Source organism: Phascolarctos cinereus, unplaced genomic scaffold, assembly GCF_003287225.1.
Source record: "Phascolarctos cinereus isolate Bilbo 61053 unplaced genomic scaffold, phaCin_HiC Scaffold_1;HRSCAF=81, whole genome shotgun sequence".
Lineage (NCBI taxonomy): Eukaryota > Metazoa > Chordata > Mammalia > Diprotodontia > Phascolarctidae > Phascolarctos > Phascolarctos cinereus.
Genome location: NW_027555514.1, coordinates 264,428,279 through 264,447,829, shown reverse-complemented (window position 1 = coordinate 264,447,829; position 19,551 = coordinate 264,428,279). Strand labels below are relative to the sequence as shown.

Below are 19,551 nucleotides of genomic sequence, written 5' to 3'. Positions count from 1 at the left end.
CAGACTGAGGTAAGTGACTTGCCCAGGGTCACACAGCTAGTAAGTGTCTGAGGCCAGATTTGAACTCTTCCAGATCCCAAGCCTGGCACTCTATCTACTGTGCCACCTCGCTGCCCAATGTTATTGTGATCATGAGTTAATTCTGCCTTTTTTGTCTATCATTTCTTTACTAATCCTTGTCAAGTTGATGCATCACTATCAGAGTGATAGTGGAAGTCTATTTAGATCTGATCACACAGGGGGTCTCCCACCCCAATCATATTATTATCTCTTTCTTTTTACATTTCTATCAGTTTGTCCCTTTTATGTATTGGGATGCTCTTCTGTTAGGCATAAACAATCACTGTTAGGTTTTCCCCGTGAGAGGCAGCATGGGGTAGTTGAAAGACCATTCAATGCATTTACTATGAAATCCAATTTAATACGATAATAGTGCTACTGCTGCAACTAGCAATTTTCTTGCCTGGAGAAAGGAATTTAGAAACAAGCCTGGAGCAGACAGCATGTAATGTGCCATCAAATTAACTCTTTGAGATAAATGCAATTTGGGGAGGAGAAAGAGGGGGAGGAATTAGCCCCCATGAGTGGGAGACTGGGAGACCCTGAACTCTGTAGAAGGAGAAAGCAGATATTTTGCTAGGATAATAGGGAGCAGGGCAGACTGAGGAGGAAAGAGGAGACAAATCACTTAACATCTGTTTCTCTGTTTCCTCAACTGCAAAATGGGGCTAATAATAGCACTCACCTCCCAGGGTTGCTGTAAAGGTAAAATAAGATATTTGTAAAGTGCTTAACACAATACTTGGGACACAGTAGGTGTTATATAAATGCTATCTATTATTATTTTGTTGTTGTTGTTATTAGTTAATTCTGCCATATCTGTTGATTTTTAATTTTAACTTTAATTAATTATGCTTGTTTAACTAGATGCTAAATTCAGTTGGCTCTATACTACTGGCTGACAATGGTAGCCAGCATCCTCTGCATTAAAGCTCTGATCACCCAGCCCTGGTTATAGATCTGGGTTATAGTTACTCTAGCTTCACTGACTTTCATTGATCAACCTTACACCTTCCCCTAATTTTTAGTCTCTTTATGTCTTTTGGTTTGAAGTATACTTCTTAAAGGAAACAGGTGACTGTGTTTTATCTTTTAATCTAGTCAGTGATTATAGGGGCAGCATCCATGGTAGATACAGCTTTGGATTTAGAGTTGGGAAAACCTGGGTTTCAATGCCACCTCAGGTAGTGATTAGCTGTGTAACCCAGCCAAGGCACTAAACCTCTCTGGGCTTCAGTTTCTCCATCTGTAAAATAAGGAGGTTGACCTTGATGACTTATAGCTCCAAATCTATGGTCCTTCTCTGTTTAATAGGGGAGTTTACTCCATTTACTTTACTGTATTTACTATACTGGGGAATACACATGCCTGGATATGGAAAGACTGATTGCCTGTATTTTTAATATGTTGGCATTCCTTGTCTTCCACAGAGCCGCCTGGATCCCTTTCGGTTGCTCAAGTATAATATCAGCAGTGCTGATGAATTCAATGATCGTGCTGGTTCCCTCTTGGTCTACCGCCACAATGTTGCCCCAGGCATGTTCTTGGTATGTTCTTTGTAGCCCGTCTTAAACTTATAGATTTTAGTTGGAGAGCAATATAGTTGAGCGTCATAGGAGCATTTTCTTTTTTTAATATGAGGTAGGCTGTATAGGTGTGTTAAGGGCAGCTATGTAGTGGAATGGATAGAGTGCTAGGCCTAGAGTGAGGAAGATCTGAGTTCCAGTCCAGCCTCAGACTAGCTGTGTGACCCTAGGCAAGTCACTTAACCCTGTCTGCCTCAGTTTTTTCATCTGTAAAATGAGCCGGAGAAAAAAATGGCAAACCGCTCTATTATCTTTGCCAAGAAAACCCCAAATAGGGTCATTAAGAGTTGGATGGGGGGCAGCTAGGTGGCGCAGCGGATAGAGCACTGGCCCTGAATTCAGGAGGACCTGAGTTCAAATCCTGCCTCAGACCAAACACTTGACACTTACTAGCTGTGTGACCCTGGGCAAGTCATTTAACCCCAATTGCCTAAAAAAAAAAGAAAAAAGAAAAAAAAAGAGTTGGATGCAACTGAAAGGACTGAACAACAACAATAACAAAGCTGGGTTTTAGGCTATAATTATGTCCATCTACAACACCTCATATATTGGTTATCTAGGAGTACAATCAGGGGTGTACAGGTAAGTATTTAACAACTGAAAAAAATTCTGAAAAATATATTGAAAAAAATATTGTATGCATGTTACACTTTTAAGTTGACTCTCTGTTAACATTTTCTCCATCACTCTTAAGTCTAGATATCAACAAAACAATAAATCAAGTCCTGGTTTGTAATGTTTTTCTGATTTGAGGTGTAAATGCTTATGCCAAAAATTTAACAACCGGCTGGCTCAGGGGTAGAGAACCTGTGGCCTCAAAGCCATACGTGGCCCTGTACGTCCTCAAGTGCTGCCCTTTGATTGAATCTAACCTTCACAGAACAAATCCTTTTACCCTTGGACTGGTTCTCTGTGAACCGGCTCAAGATGCATCAGCATACTTCTAGTTTCTGTTACAAAATGTTGCAATACGATCAGTGCAATAAAATTCAGATCAGTCTCTGATCTGAAGAGAGAGAAAATAATACATAGCTTATTATTGCCATTTATCATTATTACCTCTACGCTGATAACTCCCAGGTCTAGATATACAGCCTGAGCCTCTCCGCTGAGTTTCCATTGCACATCACCAAATGCTTATTAGACATCCCAAAATGAGTGACTGATAGATATCACAAATTTAGCATTTCTGAAGCTGAATTCATTGTCTCTCCTCCATCTCTTCCCTCTTTTCCTCTCCCAATCTCCCCCATTTTTGTCAAAGTTACCACCATTTTGCCATTGTTTCAGGTTCATAATGTTGGCATTATTCTGATCTTGTTTTCTCTCACCACACATTTTTAATGGGTGGTCCTATCTTTCTATTTCTACCTCCTTGATGTCTCTCACATCCAACCCCTTCTCTCCACATGCACTTGAGTTCAAGCCTTTCTCCCCTCGACTATTGCAACAGTCTCTCCTCTCCAATCCATTTTTCACTCTGCTGCCATAGTGATTTTCCTTAAGTACAGATCTGAGCATGTCATTATCTTATTCAGCTAACACTGGTGGCTTCCTCTGGCCTCTACTATTGGGCTACCCACCATATATGTGTGTTTCTCATCATGTGCTCAATTGGTCCACCTTGTTTTTGCTTATACATTTCTTTGATGACATTCTTTATTCATTTCTTCTTCTATAATTCCTTGCTTGTCATGTACTGTAGCTTACTTATGCTCATCAATCACTCAGGCATTTATTAAGCACCTGCTATATTCCAGGAAGAGAAAGAAAAGGAAGTGGCAAACCAGTCCAGTATCTTTGCCAAGAAAACCCCAAATATGGTCACGAGGAGTGAACAACAACACTGTGATAAATGCTGGGGATACAAAGAAAGGCAAAAAGCAATCCCTGCCTTCAAGGGGCTCACATTCAATTAGGGGAGACAACATGCAAACTCTATCGTAGGGTAAATTGGTGGCAAGGTCAGAGGGAAGCCACTACCAGTAGAGGAGACTGGGAAAGGACTTTCACGGGAGGAAGGATTTAAGCTGAAAAACATCAATTATTATTTAATTAAATCAATGATTTAATAAGCTTTGATATTTTCTCCTACCATCCTACTATTAGGGAAGGGACTCCATCTTGCCTAAATTCTGCAGTTAGCCCAAAGCTCTGGACATCTTTCATTAGACTGTAACTTTGAGGGCAGAGCCTGGCTTTCTTTGTATCATCAGAGCTTAGCACAGTGCCTGGCATGCAGTAGGTGCTTAATAAATGCTTTTTGAGGGGGCAGCTAGGTGGCGCAGTGGATAGAGCACTGGCCCTGAAGTCAGGAGTATCTGAGTTCAAATCCAGCCTCAGACCAAACACCTGACACTAACTGTGTGACCCTGGGCAAGTCGCTTAACCCCAATTGCCCCCCCCCAAAAAAAAGCTTTTTGACTTGACTCAAAGGTTTGTCACCTTCCTGCGTTTGTTGACATCAACCTTTAAAAAGAACTAAAGACAAACCTAAAGCTTGACTCTTGTCATTCCAGAACAAATAGGTTTATGTGTTCTTGGACCTCAGTTTCTTCTGTGAAATGGGGGAAGGGAGGTTAGGTCCCTTCTAGCTCTCTAGCTATGATGTTATTGTCAAAACAAGTTTCTCTTAGAATAACTTAGCAGCCCATGTGGCTGTCTGTCCACTGGGTGACACTGTTGATTCACTTGAAATGAGCCAGGCTCCCTAGCAGATGCTGTGTCCCTAAAAGGCAAGAAAGTTGCAGGATGGCCTTCTTTGGGGCTCAGGGAGCAGCTCAGTCTTTCTTTGCCAAGTGCCCGGTCAGGGATAAGAGTAGTTCTACTCTTTCCTCATCTTCCAAGGGAAAACAACCTCCCTCCTGACTAGGGAACTATTTGTACTCATGTGACCTCAGCAATACAGGTTTCCTGGGGCAAAGCAAAGCAGAAAGCTGAAACATCATTATTATTCAGATAATATAGAGCGGGAAGGGAGGAAGGGACCTTAGAGATAATAAAACATTGTTTTATATTTGAGGAATCTCAGGTCCAGAGAGGGGAAGGACAATTAGGTCACAGGTTTTAGACCTGGAAGGCCTTTGGAGATAAGATTGCAACATTTTACATTTGAGGAAACTGAGGTCCAGAGAGGGGAAGGGCAATTGGGTCAGAGGTTTTAGACCTGGAAGGCCCTTAGAGATACAGCCCAACCTCATCATTTTGCGGATGAGGAAACCGAGGCCCAGAGAGGTGCCTCAAAGCTTCTGTCAGCCAAATTCTTCTTTGCCTTTTTTTTTCATATTAATCAAAGCAAAAGCTGGAGAGGAGGAATATCGGGCTTCATTGGGATAAAGAATTAGCTGAGGAAAACTCTTTATCTGCCAATACAAGCCCTCACCTGCTTTGCCATTCAGAGTTTTAAGGAGTTGACTGGGCACTGAGAGGGTAAGTAATTTTGCCCAGGGTTAGTTAGTTGTTAAGTGTTAAGCGGGACAGAAAGGGAGAGAGAAAGGACTGAACTCAGGTCTTCCTGACTCAGGCCAGCGCACTGTTCTCTACTACCACGACTCCTCTAAAAGGTAAAAGAAACATGAAGAAGAAAAGGGAAGTTATTGTGAAACATAAATGAAAACAGGCTTTTACCTCGTCTGTCCCTGTGTCTGGAATGCTCTTCCTCCTCATCCTTGCTTCTCGGCTTCCTTCACACACCAGCTAAAATCCCACCTTCTCTAAGAAACCTTTCCCAATGACCCTTCATGCCAATGCTCAATTTGTCCCGTGTGTATTGTCTCTACATAGCTGTTGGCACGTTGTGTCTACCATTAAATTGTGAGCTCCTTGAGAACAGGGACTGTCTTTGACTTTTTTTTGTATCTCCGGTGCTTAGCACAGTGCCTGGCAAATAATAGGTGCTAAATAAATGCTCGTTGACTTGTCTGACTTATTGTGACAAAATTTTAGAAAAGTTATTCCACTACCCTGGGGTCAATTAATCCTTTGAGAGACTACAGCTTTTTAAAAGATATGAACATAATATATTATTGATATGTTCTATAAATATATTTGAACCTATTTAATACAACATATTTTAAGTACAACAGGACCTAATGTACAGAATGCTGGTCCTGGAATCAGGAAGATGAGGGTTCTAATCCTGCCTTGGATACTTACTAGCTTTGTGAGTATGGTCAAGATATTTAATTTCTCTCAGCCTCAATGTCCTAATCTATCAAATGGGGTTAATCACACCTATAATAGCTACTTCTCAGAGTTGATACGAGGTAATATATGCAAAGTGCTTTTCAAACCCTAAAGTACTCTGCGAGTGTTGGCTATTATTACAGGGCAAATGCCTTGCCCAGTCTGAGGAGATTCCTGACTGGTTCTAACTTGGAGAGTGACCTTTCTAAGCAGCCCTAAATCAGTTTTCTCCACTGCTTCTGTGAAATAGCAGGCTCTGAAAAAATTGTGATAGTCTAAGATGTTTTGATTTATTGCATTATGAGACCAGGTTTCTATTGGGAAAATAAAACTGAAGCAATTATCGGGACCGCTTAGGTTCACCTCGCCTACTTTGAAAAGAATTTTCCAGATGGCTCTGGCTCCAAATTACATTGAAGGTGTATTGAATGATGCTGGCTAATTAATTTTAAAACCTCAGCACAGTGTAGCCGGAAAAGGCCCCTGGGAGTGGAAGAAAAACTGAACTGGACCCAGTTCTCCTTTGTAGCAACTGCATGAGTATAGACAAGGCGCTGAACTATTCTGGGTCTCAGTTTCCCCATCCATAAAGCAGGGCTAATAATGAATGCTTCCATCGTTTACCTTACAAGGTTGTCATTAGTCAGTCTACAAGCATTTATTAAGCATCTATTATGTGCCAGGCACTGTGCTAAGCAATGGAAACACAAAGAAAGAGGGGAGAAAAAACAGACTTTGCCTTCAAGAAGCTTACAGTCTAACGGAGGAGGGGGAACAACATATAAATAGCTAGATACATACAAGATACATACAGAGGAGGTGGATGTTACAAATTATAAATTTACAACACTACAAATTCAACACTCTACTGGTTGCCTCTCATAGGAAATGTGATGCCAAAAAATGAATTCCATGAAGAAATCAGTTTATTTATAATTAGTGGGTTAAATTTAGTTTCTTATTTTTAATATATGCTTGGTGTGTATCAAAATAACTCTGGCCTCTTTAAATAGGTTGCTTCCCTGGGGGGAAGGGTAGTGGTGATGGAGGGTCGGCCAATAGTAGCAGACCCCAATGAAACACAGAATTTCGCTTTAAAGGCAAAGGGGAGAGAAGAAGGCAGAGAAAGGAGGGATTATAGAAGGCTGCTCTAGGACAGAATTGTTTCCTGAAGGCTAAGTAAATTCCAGACCTTGTGGCTTGTAGTAATGGAATTGGCAGTAAAGTAGGTCACTTATCTGATTGGTAAACACTGGGACTTGGCTTAGAACAACTCAGAACAGCCTGAAATAAGAAGAACCCCAAAAGAACAGTTTTAAGTTAAGAAAAGAGCATACTTTTTAGGCAGCTAGGTGGCACAGTGTATCGATGGACTTGGAGTCAGGAAGCCCTGAGATCAAATCTAGCCTCAGGTATTTGTGACCCTGGTCAAGTCACTTAACTTCTCTCTGTCTCAGTTACTCCATCTATAAAATGGGGACAATAATGGCACCTACCTCACAGTTGTTTTGTGTGACTCTGGGTAAATCACTCTCTGAGGCTTTCGAAGCCTCACCAACTCCTTCACAACTACTAAATTGGAGAAGGGCGATGATCTCAGAGTCAGTTTTTCCCAAGTTGACAAAATCACAAGTCCTGGAGTATTCATATAAATCTATTGTGTGTTTATTTATATTTGGATCCTGTGGTTTTATTGGTGTAAGGAAACTTCCACCACATCAGATCACTTTCTGCTTTGAAATTTATAGTCTCACGATGCTGTCTAAGGGAGTGGTGTCAAACTCAAAATTGAAATGGGTCCACTAAGCCATATGTAAGGCTTCCTAAAGCCACATGTTAACCCACATTAACATATTTTTATCTATCTTATTAAATATTTCCCAAATATATTTTTAAAAATACATAAATTATGGCAAGGAACCAAGATGGTAGAGAAAATGCAGCAACTCATTTGAGCTCTCCCCAAAACTCCTCTGAACACCTTTAATGCCATAAAACAATTCCTGGAGCAGCAGAACCCACAAAAGTTTGGGGTGAAAAATTTACCAGTCAAAGAAAACATAGAAGGTCAACAGGAAAGGTCTGTCCTACCTGGTGCAGACCAGGCCCCAGCAAACCAGAGCAGGCCTTGGGAGCCACTGAATCAGCAGCAGCAGCAGCTGATTGTGGAGCTCTCTACCCGCAGACAGTAAGGGGGTCAAACAACTGGTCAGAAGGAGATTGCAGGGGTCTCTTTCCTAGCACTGGAGCCAGGACGAGGTTGCCCATGCTCAGATCCAGGTTACAGTCCTGGGTGGTAACCCCAGAGCAAGAAGGAGCACTAGAACATCAGAACACATGGCTGTAGTGCAGCAGTGACCCTCCTCACAGTTCCGGGGCAGAAAAGAATGCTTGTGGTTGCTCACAGACCAGAGCACAGGCCAGGAGAGGAATACACTCACCTCTCCACCTTGGAAGAACTGAAAACCAACAAATCCCTAGAAGCATCTCTGAAAACAGCTACACAAAACCCCTGAAGCTTGGGACGGTGCGCCCTCCGCCCTGGAAGCCGAACCCTACTTTAACAAAGAGTTAAAAGCCAAGAAACAGGCTGTGAAAATGAGAAAACAACAGAAAAAATTCTGACCATAGAAAGTTGCTGTGGTGACAAGGGAGATCAAAACACACACTAAAAGCTCCTACATCAAAGAAAAATATGAATTGGTCTCAGGCCATGGAAGAGCTCAGAAAGGATTCTGAAAATCAAGTAAGAGAAGTAGAGGAAAAATTGGGAAGAGAAATGAGAGTGATGCAAGAAAATAATGAAAAAACAAGTCAACAGCTTGGTTAAAGGAGACACAAAAAAAATACTGAAGAAAATAACACCTTAAAAAACAGACTGGCTAAATGGTAAAAGAGGTACAAAAAGCCAATGAGGAGAAGAATGCCTTAAAAAGCAGAATTGGCCATATGTAAAAAAAGGGCACAAAAATACACTGAAGAAAAAAATCTCCTTAAAAGTAAAATTGGCCAAATGGAAAAAGGAGGTACAAAAGCTCACTGAAGAAAAGAATTCCTTAAAAATTAGAATGGAGCAAATGGAAGCTAATGACTATATGAAAAATCAAGAAACAATAAAACAAAACCAAAAGAATGAAAAAAATAGAAGGCAACGTGAAATATCTCATTTGGAAAAATAACTGACCTAGGAAATAGATTGAGGAGAGATAATTTAAAATTATCGGACTACCTAAAAAGCCATGATTTAAAAAAAAGAGCCTAGACATCATTTTTCAAGAAATTATCAAGGAAAACTGCCCCAGTATTCTAGAACCAGAGGGTAAAGTGGAAGTTGAAAGAATCCACCAATAACCTCCTGAAAGAGATCCCCAAAGGAAAACTCCCAGGAATGTTATAGCCAAATTCTAGAGCTCCCAGGTCAAGGAGAAAATATTGCAAATAGCCAAAAAGAAACAATTCAAGTATTGTGGAGCCACAGTCAGGATAACACAAGATTCAACAGTTTCTACATTAAAGGATCAGAGGGCTTAGAATATGATATTCCGGAGGGCAAAGGAATTAGGATTACAACCAAGAATCACCTACCCTACAAAACTGAGTATAATCCTTCAGGGGAAAAGATTAATCGGTGATGAATTAGAGGACTTTCAAGCATTCTTGATGAAAAGACCAGAGCTGAATAGAAAATTTGACTTTCAAATAAAAGAGTCAAGAGAAGTATAAAAATGTAAACAGGAAAGGGAAATCATAATAGACTTAATAAGGTTAAGCTGTTTACATTCCTACATGGGAAGAGGATACTTGTAACTCATAAGGACTTTTTTGTTATTAGCTAGTTAGAAAGTTATTAGTTAGAAAGAGTATATATAGACAGAGGGCACAGGTGTGAGTTGAATATGAAGTGACAGTATCTGAAAAAAATAAAATTAAGGGGTGAGAGAGGAATGTACTGGGAGAAAGGGAAAGGGAGAGGTAGAATGGGGTAAATTATCTCTCATAAAAGAAATAAGAAAAAACTTCTACAGTGGAGGGGAAGAGGCGGGGAGGTGAGGAGGAGTGAGTGAACCTTATACTCTCATCAGAATTGGCTCAAAGATGGAATAACATACACACTCAATTGGGTATAGAAATCCTATAGGAAATTAGGAGGGGAAAGGAATAAGAGAAGGGGGGAGAGGTGATAGAAGGGAGGGAAGATTGGAGGAGGTAGTAGTCAGAAGCAAAACACTTTTGAGGAGGGACAAGCTATAAGGAGAAAGAGAGAACAGAATAAATGAGGGGAATAGGATGGAGAGAAATAGTTAGCAATGGCAACTGTGAGAAAAATTTTGAAGCTAGTTTCTCTAATAAAGGCCTCTTTTCTCAAACATAAAGAACTGAATCAAATTAATAAAAATGAAGTCATTCCCCTAATTGATAAATGATCAAAAGATATGAACAGTTTTCAAATGAAGTAATCAAAGCTCTTTATAGCCATGTAAAAATGCTCTAACTCACTACTGATTGGAAAAATGCAAATTAAAACAATTCTAAGGTACTACCTCGTACCTATTAGATTGGCTAATAGGACAGAAAAGGAAAATGACAAATGTTGGAGGGGATGTGGGAAAAATGAGACATTGATGCACTGTTGGTAGAGTTGTGAACTGATTCAAATATTCTGCAGAGCAATTTGGAACTAGTGCCCAAAGGGCTATAAAACCATGCATACCCTTTGACCTAGCAATACTACTACTAGGTCTGTATCCCAAAAGAGATAAAAAAACATAAAAGAAAAAGACCTTTATGTACAAAAACATTTATAGCAGCTCTTTTCTGGTGGCAAAGAATTGGAATTTGAGAGGATGCCCACCAACTAGGGAATTTTAGTACAGTTTTAAGCTATTAAATTTTATGACAATTGTCTTTCCCTAGGAGGTGTTATGTTAGGCTTTGAGGCTCTTTAGGATGGGTCAGAGGTAGGGGCCAGCCCTTAGACTCTCTGGGCCTAAGGTTCTTCATATACAAAATGAAAGCTTCAGAGTAAAGGATCTCTCTGGTCCTTTCCAATTCTGAATCCTTTGATTCTGGGCTGGGAATTTTTCTCTGCTCCCTGAATCTCTCTCAGATGTTTATCAACAGTGAACAAAGGACTATAGAAACGAAACAGTGAAAGTCCTGCACTTTCCAGCTTGTTGACTCTGGTATGGGGATGTTTAGATGTTCCTGCCTCTCCACTGGCCTTATCTATGTTGGACAGACATTGTGCCCCTGCCAGGGCCAGACTTACACGCACAGGGAGTGTTAGTGCCTAAGAGGTTTTTAGACATATAAAGGGGCTTAAATCCAGCAGAGGCGGCTTAGGAGAAATGCTGTTGTCTAAGAAAGCTCACAGCTATCTTGAATTGTGAAAGGAAAGGAGGGAGGGTCTGAGGCCAGCAGTAACTAGAGAGACTGCTGCAGGCATTGAAGTCAATCACCAAGCATTTATTAGGCACCTTGTGTGTGCCAGTATTGTTCTCTAGGCACAGGGGATGGGAAGATGAGAATGAGTCAGTCTTTGCACCCTAGGTGCTTCCATTCTAGGGGAGAAATGTATAAATGTACTGAAGTGGTCTGAGGATCTCCAAAGTTTTTCAAGCCACTGGGTTAGAACATGGCACCAATGAGATCAAGCTGGATTCCCCTATGGGCTAGTCAACTTTCTTTATCTACTTCAATTCAATTCAACAAGTAATAAGCATTTGTATGTGCCAAGGATACAAAGAGGAAAAGAAACAATCCCTGCCCTCAGGGAGCTTACATTCTAACTGGGAAAAACAACATGTATACATTTAAGTGGATATCATATAAAACACAAGCTAATTCATGTGTACGATAAACATATAAGGCAAAATGTAACAATAAAGTAATCAGTAAGCAACTATTAAGTATTTCTTAATAGGTTCTAATCAGTCTTGGTGTTCTGCCTCTCTGATTGGAGGGTGCAGCCACGAGCTCCAAACCTCCATTTAAGCAGAAAGCTCAGTTCAGAAAATCTCATTTCTCACCTGGCTGCACCACTCTTCAACTTCTCTGACCCACTGTCCTCAAGTGTACCCCTCAAACTCTAGCTTCCTTTTAGGTGTTGTCATGCTTCTTTAGATGGTAAGCTCTCTGAGGGCAGGAACTGTCTTTATCTTTTTTGTATTTGTATCCCCAATACTTGGTATATAGTAGGTGCTTCATACATTTTTTTAAAAAAATTGGGCAGCTAGGTGGCGCAGAGAATAGAAAATACTGGGCCTGGAGTTAGGAAGACTCATCTTCTGAGTTCAAATCCAGCTTCAGACACTAGCTGTGTGACCCTGGGCAAGTCACTTCACCCTATTGGCCTTGGTTTCCTCATCTGTAAAATGAATCGGAGAAGGAAATGGCAAGCCGATCCAGTATCTCTGCCAAGAAAGTCCCAAATTGGGGTCACAAAGGGTCAGACACAACTAAAAATGACAGAACAACCACAATCAATGTTTATTGACTGAACTTATAGAACGTATATATGATATATCAGTCAACAATCATTTATTAATTACTTATTAAGCACTACCATATGTCAAGTATTAGGCTAAGTGCTTTACAACTTTGATTTGATCCTCACAACCCCCCTGGAAGGTAGGGGCTATTATCATTCCCATTTTAATATAATAACAATAGCTAACATTTATCTTGCACCTCCTATGTGCCAGGCATTATGCTAAGTGCTTCACAATTTTTTGTTGTTGCTAGGTTGTTTCTGTAGTATCTGACTTTTTGCAGCCCCTTGGCAGAGATACCGGAGTATCTTTGCCACTTCCTACTCCAGCTCATTTTACAAATGAGGAAACTGAGGCAAACAGGGTTATGTGACTTGCCCAATGTCACACAGATGTTAAGTGTCTGAGATTGGATTTGAATTCTGAAAGGTGAGTCCTCCTGTCTCCAGACCTGGTGCTCTATGAACCGTACTACCTACCTGCCTGATGCTATATTATCCCCATTTTGCTGATAAGGAAACTAAGGCACACAGGTAAAGTGACTTGTTTAGGGTCATATAAAACCATTTAGGTGCCTCCTTGTAAGATATCAGGAAGAAAGTCAATTTATTTCCTTGTAATTGCGTGTGTGTGTGTGTGTGTGTGTGTGTGTGTGTGTAGTGACACATAAATACACTTCCTCTGACCTACAATTCTGACTTTTATCAGATTACAAAAAAATCCAAGCTTAGAAAAATAGAGTTGTTATTTGTGACCCCAGATTGAAAAGGGTCATTATTAATTTTTCCGAAGGCCGACATACACATCCTTCCTACCACTCCTATTTCAGAGACCCATGTTTAAAACACACAAGTAAAGCCGAATAAGGGAGTAAGGGCTGAGGAAAGAAAATTGTTGGACATATTTCCATAAGCCATTACCATCAATCAAAGGCAACAAGGCGGTTTGTGTTGGTAGAGGCATGTTTACGGAGGTCTATAAACAAAACTCTTCAGGCTCCTGACCAGACATTGTCCTGCTGCTGCCCTGGCAGCGTGGAATGTGTTCCCTGCCCTTTGGCTCCAGCTCCCTGAGACCCACCACCATGTAGTGCCTGAGTTCTTGGTGACAAAGACTCGTGTGTGTGTGTGTGTGTGTGTGTGTGTACATCATTGGTCCATAAAGTTTACAAAGTTCTTGTTTTACAACAGTCTAGTGATGTCATAAATATTATTCTACCCATTTTACAGATGAAGAAACTGAGGCTAAATAGGCTCATAGGATTACAGATCTAGGGTTCGGCTGTTTCATTTTAGAGGAAAAGGAGGCCAGAGAGGTGTTCAGGGATGGAGGTGGAATTTGAACTCAGGTCCCATTATAATGTGTTTAGTGGGTTCTTTTCCTTCTGTCTCATCATAAAGCAATTAGCCCATGAATCATAGAATTGTGGATTTCCAGCTAGAAGGGACTTTAGAGGTCTTCAAGTCTTACCTTTATTTGACAAATGAGGAAACCAAGGCCCTGATTCTATGATGCTCCCTAACAATGCCATGCTATTTCTTTCTTTGGCATGTGGCTAACTTTAAGTTTGTTGTTCGCCTTTTGTTTTCAAAGAGGACCAATGACATCAGGAGGGAGGGTGATGACTTGACTTGACCATGAACTGGATTTAAGGGAGGAAGAGCTAAAGTCGTCAGCCTCATTCTTGCCTCCAGAATTATGAAAGTCCAGTGGCAAGATAAAAGTGAAGATGACTGTGGATGGCCCAGGATACAGTGGATGACCTTGGCCATCCTAAATTAGGTTTTTTATGGAGGCAGCTGGGTGGCTCAGTGCATGGGCCTGGAGTCAGGAAGACCTGAGTTCAAATCCAGCCTGAGATACTAAACTTGTGACCCTGAGTAAGTCACTTAACCTCTGCTTGCCTTAATCTACTTGAAAAGGAAATAGAAAACCTCATCAGTATCTTTGTCAAGAAAACTCCATGAACAGTATTGGCATGCTGTGATCTGCAAAGGTCAGACACAACTGAACAATGACGCAAAATTTTAATGTAATTTGTCAACAATAATTAGGACTCTATCTCACTTTGTCCAGACCTTTGATCTCACTGGTGTAAAGAATTTCCAATGAAGAAACATCCTCCAGGAAAGGTGATGAACACCTGCTCTGCCCCTTCTAGTCTTTTTTTTTGGGGGGGGGGCTAGGCAATGGGATTAAGTGACTTGCCCAGGGTCACATAGCTAGTAAGTGTCATATGTCTGAGGTCGGATTTGAACTCAGGTCCTCCTGACTCCAGGGCCGGGGCTCTATCCACTGCGCCACCTAGCTGCCCCTCTGCCCCTTCTGGTCTTAAGAGAATTGCCCGGGAACCCTGGGAGGTTCAGTGAACTTGGCAGGGCCCCAAGGTCCTTGGGCGTCTGAGGCCCGCCTTGAACCCAGGCCTTCCTGACTCTGAAGCAGGATCTCTGTCCGCTGCCAGGCTGTCTCTTTGATTAGCACTCATGATTAGGAACCCATTGGCACTGACTCTAGTTGGATGCACAGGTCAGTGTAGACTGGACCCCGTTAGATGAATACAAATTGACAAAATGGTCTGCCTGGAAGATTACGAGTCCCTTCTTAGGGTGATGAACCCTCCTTCCACTCTTTCTCCCTCCTGCACTGCTTTTCTTTATCTAGTTTCTCAAATGCTTGTTAACCATAGGGCCTTTCCCTCTGAGATTACCTCTAATATATCATATCTACATCTATATAATATATTATATATTAATATAACATATAGTAATATAGTATATATATTCTACATATAGATATATGTGGGAGAAAACCATAATGTACAAATACAATATATGTGTGTATTTATATAGGATATATTATACATAGGAGCAGTATAGGATACATGTGCATTTACATACATATATACATACACATATGCACACACTGGTAAGCAAGCTAGATTGTACATATATCTGTCCTAGCAAAAAAAACAAACCCAAAACCCAACCATTCTTAACCTCCTTAAAAATTGGTTAAAAAATACAGCACTGAAAGCCTATATATGTCAGTTGACAAGCATTTATTAAGCTCTTACTGTATACCAAACACTGTGCAGAATACAGTCCTGCTCTCATGGAGTTCTCAATCTAATGAGGCAGACAACATAAAAACAATTATGTATAAACACAAGATAGATATAGATAGATATGTGTGTATATGTAGAAAAACACGTAAAAGATAGATATCCTATATATGCATCCTATATAGGATATACACGCATAGTTGTATATTATGCATATGTATATGTACATCCTATATAGAATATATGTCTACATGGGATACACACACAGATGTTTTATATACATATATATACACACATATACATTTAAATAGATATATACATATAAATATATAGTTAGTTATATACATACACACATATATGCATCCTATATAGAATGTGTCACATAGATATGTTATATATAGGACGCACATACATAGGTGTGTGTTTTATATATGTATATATGTGTCCTATATAGAATATATGTCCTATACACATATGCCCTATGTAGTACACACGCTGAGGTGTGTATTTTATACACACACAAACATACACACACAAGCAAATGTATCTATACACCCATAGGATGTACCATACACACAAAGATATATAATACACACACACACACACACTAAGAAGACATTTTTCCTATATATGTGTTTATATAAATATATATTTGTGTGTATAGGACATATAATATTAGAATCAGATATACACATTAATTATATATACATTATACATAAAGCATATATTAGTATAATATATATTAGCATTATGTATGTGTGTATATATGTGTATGTGTGTGTGTATATATATGTATATATATACACACATGAGAGAGAGAGAGAATTATATACACATTAAAATGAAACAAAGTAAACTTGCCTTGAAATTAATTGGCGCTATAGTGCACAGAGTGCTGGGTCTGGAACCAGGAATACTCATTTTCCTGAATTCGAATCCAGCCTCAAGACACTAGCTGTGTGACCCTGGGCACAGTTTGCCTCAGTTTCCTCATCTGTAAAATGAGTAAACCATTCCTGTATCTCTGCCAAGAAAACACCCCAATGGGGTCAACAAAGAGTCAGATATGACTGAAAATGACCCAAGGGAACAAAAAGGAAAGAGGACGAACCCTCGAATTAGCTCCCCCAGGCACTCTGCCAGCTCTTTCATGTTTGAGGACCTTTCACAAATTAAGAGCAGTGATGAAAAACAGGGACCACAAAAGTATCCCCCATGTTGGACCACTTAGAATGTGATCACCACCCCACACACCCAGTTATTGCCAAGTCTAAGAGGCATCAAATGCAATTTTTTTTGTAGCAGAGCAAATGACTCAGATCCCAAGGACTAGAAAGAACGTTTCAGGTTGAAAATAAATTGTCGTCTGAGCACCACTCCTCAGTTTGGCCAGCAGTCAACATTCAGCACATTAATACTAGTAGGCTGGTGGGTAAGAGGCTTCTTTTCTACTTTTCTCAACTTCCAAGGAGTGCCAGTCTTGAAGATCATAGGTTTGGAGCTGGAAGAGAACTTTGAAATTATCTGATGCAATTCTTCATTTTTAAGATGAGGAAACTGAAAGACGTTAGGTCCCTTTCCTAGGGTTACACGTATAGTCAGTATCAGAGGCAGAATTTGAACTCAGATCCTTTCACTCCAAATCCATCCATCTTTCTTTCTGTACCACACGGTACCTCTAGATCAGAGCTTCCTACTTTGGATCCATGAATTTGTTTAAAAAATTTTTTTGTATAACTGGATTTCAGCATAATTGGTTTCCTTTGTATTTTATGTATTAATATATTTATATATGTATTTATATTTATATGTATTTTATAGTACATATTTTAAAACATTGGGCCACTAGGTGGTGCCAGAGTGCACAGAGTTGCCAGGTCTCCACCCTCCTGAGTTCAAATCTGGCCTCAGACACTTCCTAGTTGTGTGTCCTTGGGCAAGTCACTTAACCCTGTTTGTCTCAGTTTCCACATCTGTAAAATGAGCTGGAGAAGCAGATGGCGAAACCCTTCAGTATTTTTGCCAAGAAAACCCCAAATGGGGTCATGAAGAGTCAGACACAACTGAACATTAAAAACATTATTCTGGGGGCAGCTAGATGGCGCAGTGGATAGAGTACCAGCCCTGAAGTCAGGAGGACCTGAGTTCAAATCTAGCCTCTGAACAAGTCACTTAACTCCAACTGCCTAAAAATCAAACCAAACCAAACCAAACCATTATTCTGAGAAGTGGTCCACAGACTTCACCAGATTTCCATAAAGAGGCTGTGACCCAAAGAAGGCTAAGAACCCTGATCTAGATGGATGTCATCACACACCTAAAGAGAAGTGGGTGGTGTAGTAAATGTAATGGGGAAGACTGGTTCAAATCCTGATTTTGGCATATCTTAGTGGAGTAACCCTGGGAAAACTACTCAGGAACTCTCAGTGCTCCGGCAACTTTCTCAGGCAGTAAGTGGACAAAGTATGTGAACAGGGAGTTTTTTTCTCAGATGAAATCACAGATCCCGACTAAACCGACAAATGACACACCCTCCACCCAAATCCTCACCTGAAAGTGTGCAGATGAGAAATGCAGAGAAACTTTTTTGACCAGAAAGTCAAGACTACTTCCTTTGGGTAAAAGCACTGAGCCAGTCCTTTCTTTCAGGAAATACAATAGGCACAGGTTAAATTACTTTGCATTCTCCCTGGATGAAAAAAGACAAAAATGTACCATATTCCAGTGCTCACTCCCACTTGGTGTGTCTTCATGAAATGCATGGCTGTATTTGGAATGGACCTCAAAACATTCTAAACGTTATCCACTTCAAAGGGTGGTGCAGCTGAACTGTGCGTTCTCAGACTACTGCAATCAATCCACAAACATTTATTAAGCACCTATTATGTGCCAGGCACGGTTATTCACTGGTCTGCATGCAGTCATGGGCATTATATATACTCCATATACATACTCCAAGAGATATAAAATTACAGCTCTCACTAGAGCTAGAATAGAGTCAATGTTATTTTATTTATTGATTTGATTTGTCTATTTCTCTGTCTTTTTATGCTTTAACAGGAGAGTGATGTATCTGGAAATGGAAAAAAATTAGCATTCCAAAAATTTTTAAGAGGGTTGATAAATTAGTCTAGTACTTTTCCATATTCCTAGATTATCTTGAAGGTTTTTCTAGCTAAAACAGAATGCTCCCTTCACCCCTGTTGCAAACTAATTCACGTTTAAATATAAATCAGCATAAAGCATAAAGGATAAAAGTCTAGTATGATTTAACATTGATTAGGCACCTGCTATGAGTAAGGCATTGGGCTAGGTGCTGGCTGTACATAAAGGACCCTGTTTTCCGGAGGTTTTAATTTAATCAGGGCTGTGGAAGGGAAGATAAATGTATAAAGAACAAAATACTTATTTTATTATTAATAGAGCCAAAAAATTATAGCTAGCCAACATTTTTTTACTTAAAGCAGGAAAGAATGGACATAACGGGGGAAGAAGGAAAAAAGTAGGGCCATGTGCCTATGGCTTCCTGTAGCCCTTGGAGGGGAGAGAAGGCCACTGGTGAGGCCCTTGCCCTCTGGGCCCTGGTTGAGAAAGTGCCTGAGGTCTCTCCCTCCATCCTCTCTAGGAGTCCTACAGTAGCTCATTCTCCTTGCTCCCTACCACAGGAGGGAAAAGGGCTCCAGTTGGTCCTGGGTGGGGGAGAGGGGAGTCTTTTGTATTCAATCCCACTTCTGGCTCAGGGTATGATCACAAGACTGATGGGAGGATGGTCATAGAACCCTTGCGCATGTTCTGGAGAGGAGAGCAGGAATCCCTTTATTTTGCGAAAACTCCCGAGACAGAGCCCTCGTCCACCAGTTCCTTGCATCTCTGTTCTTATATTTTATTTCCCTGTGTATTTATTTAGGTCCTATTACGTGCAAGATACAAAAGAAGCTTGCAATTTTTTTTTCTGAAGACTGTTCATATCTTTTGGTCACTTCCATAATGGAAAATGGCTCCCATTCTTACAGATCGGTGCAAATTCTCCATAGATTTTGCACAGCACATTTTAATCGGTGATATTTGATGCATTTTCTCCAAGATGAACAAACTCATTTCCTTCAACCAATCCTCTTGAATCAATCAAACAACATTTATTGAGTGTTTCCCATGTGCTAGGCACTGT

The 19,551-nt window shown here is 40.4% G+C and overlaps 1 protein-coding gene across 2 annotated transcripts in view; it reads left to right on the top strand.

The window, feature by feature from the left end:
• The window catches only part of LOC110221805 (uncharacterized protein C3orf20 homolog), a 46,666-nt gene that overhangs the window by 11,653 nt on the left and 15,462 nt on the right, over positions 1-19,551 (top strand). For both annotated transcript variants that reach the window (XM_021006476.2, XM_021006475.2), the window contains one exon: positions 1,491-1,607. In XM_021006476.2, the coding sequence (XP_020862135.1) occupies positions 1,491-1,607 (117 nt within the window). The remainder of the gene's footprint in view (positions 1-1,490; positions 1,608-19,551) is intronic.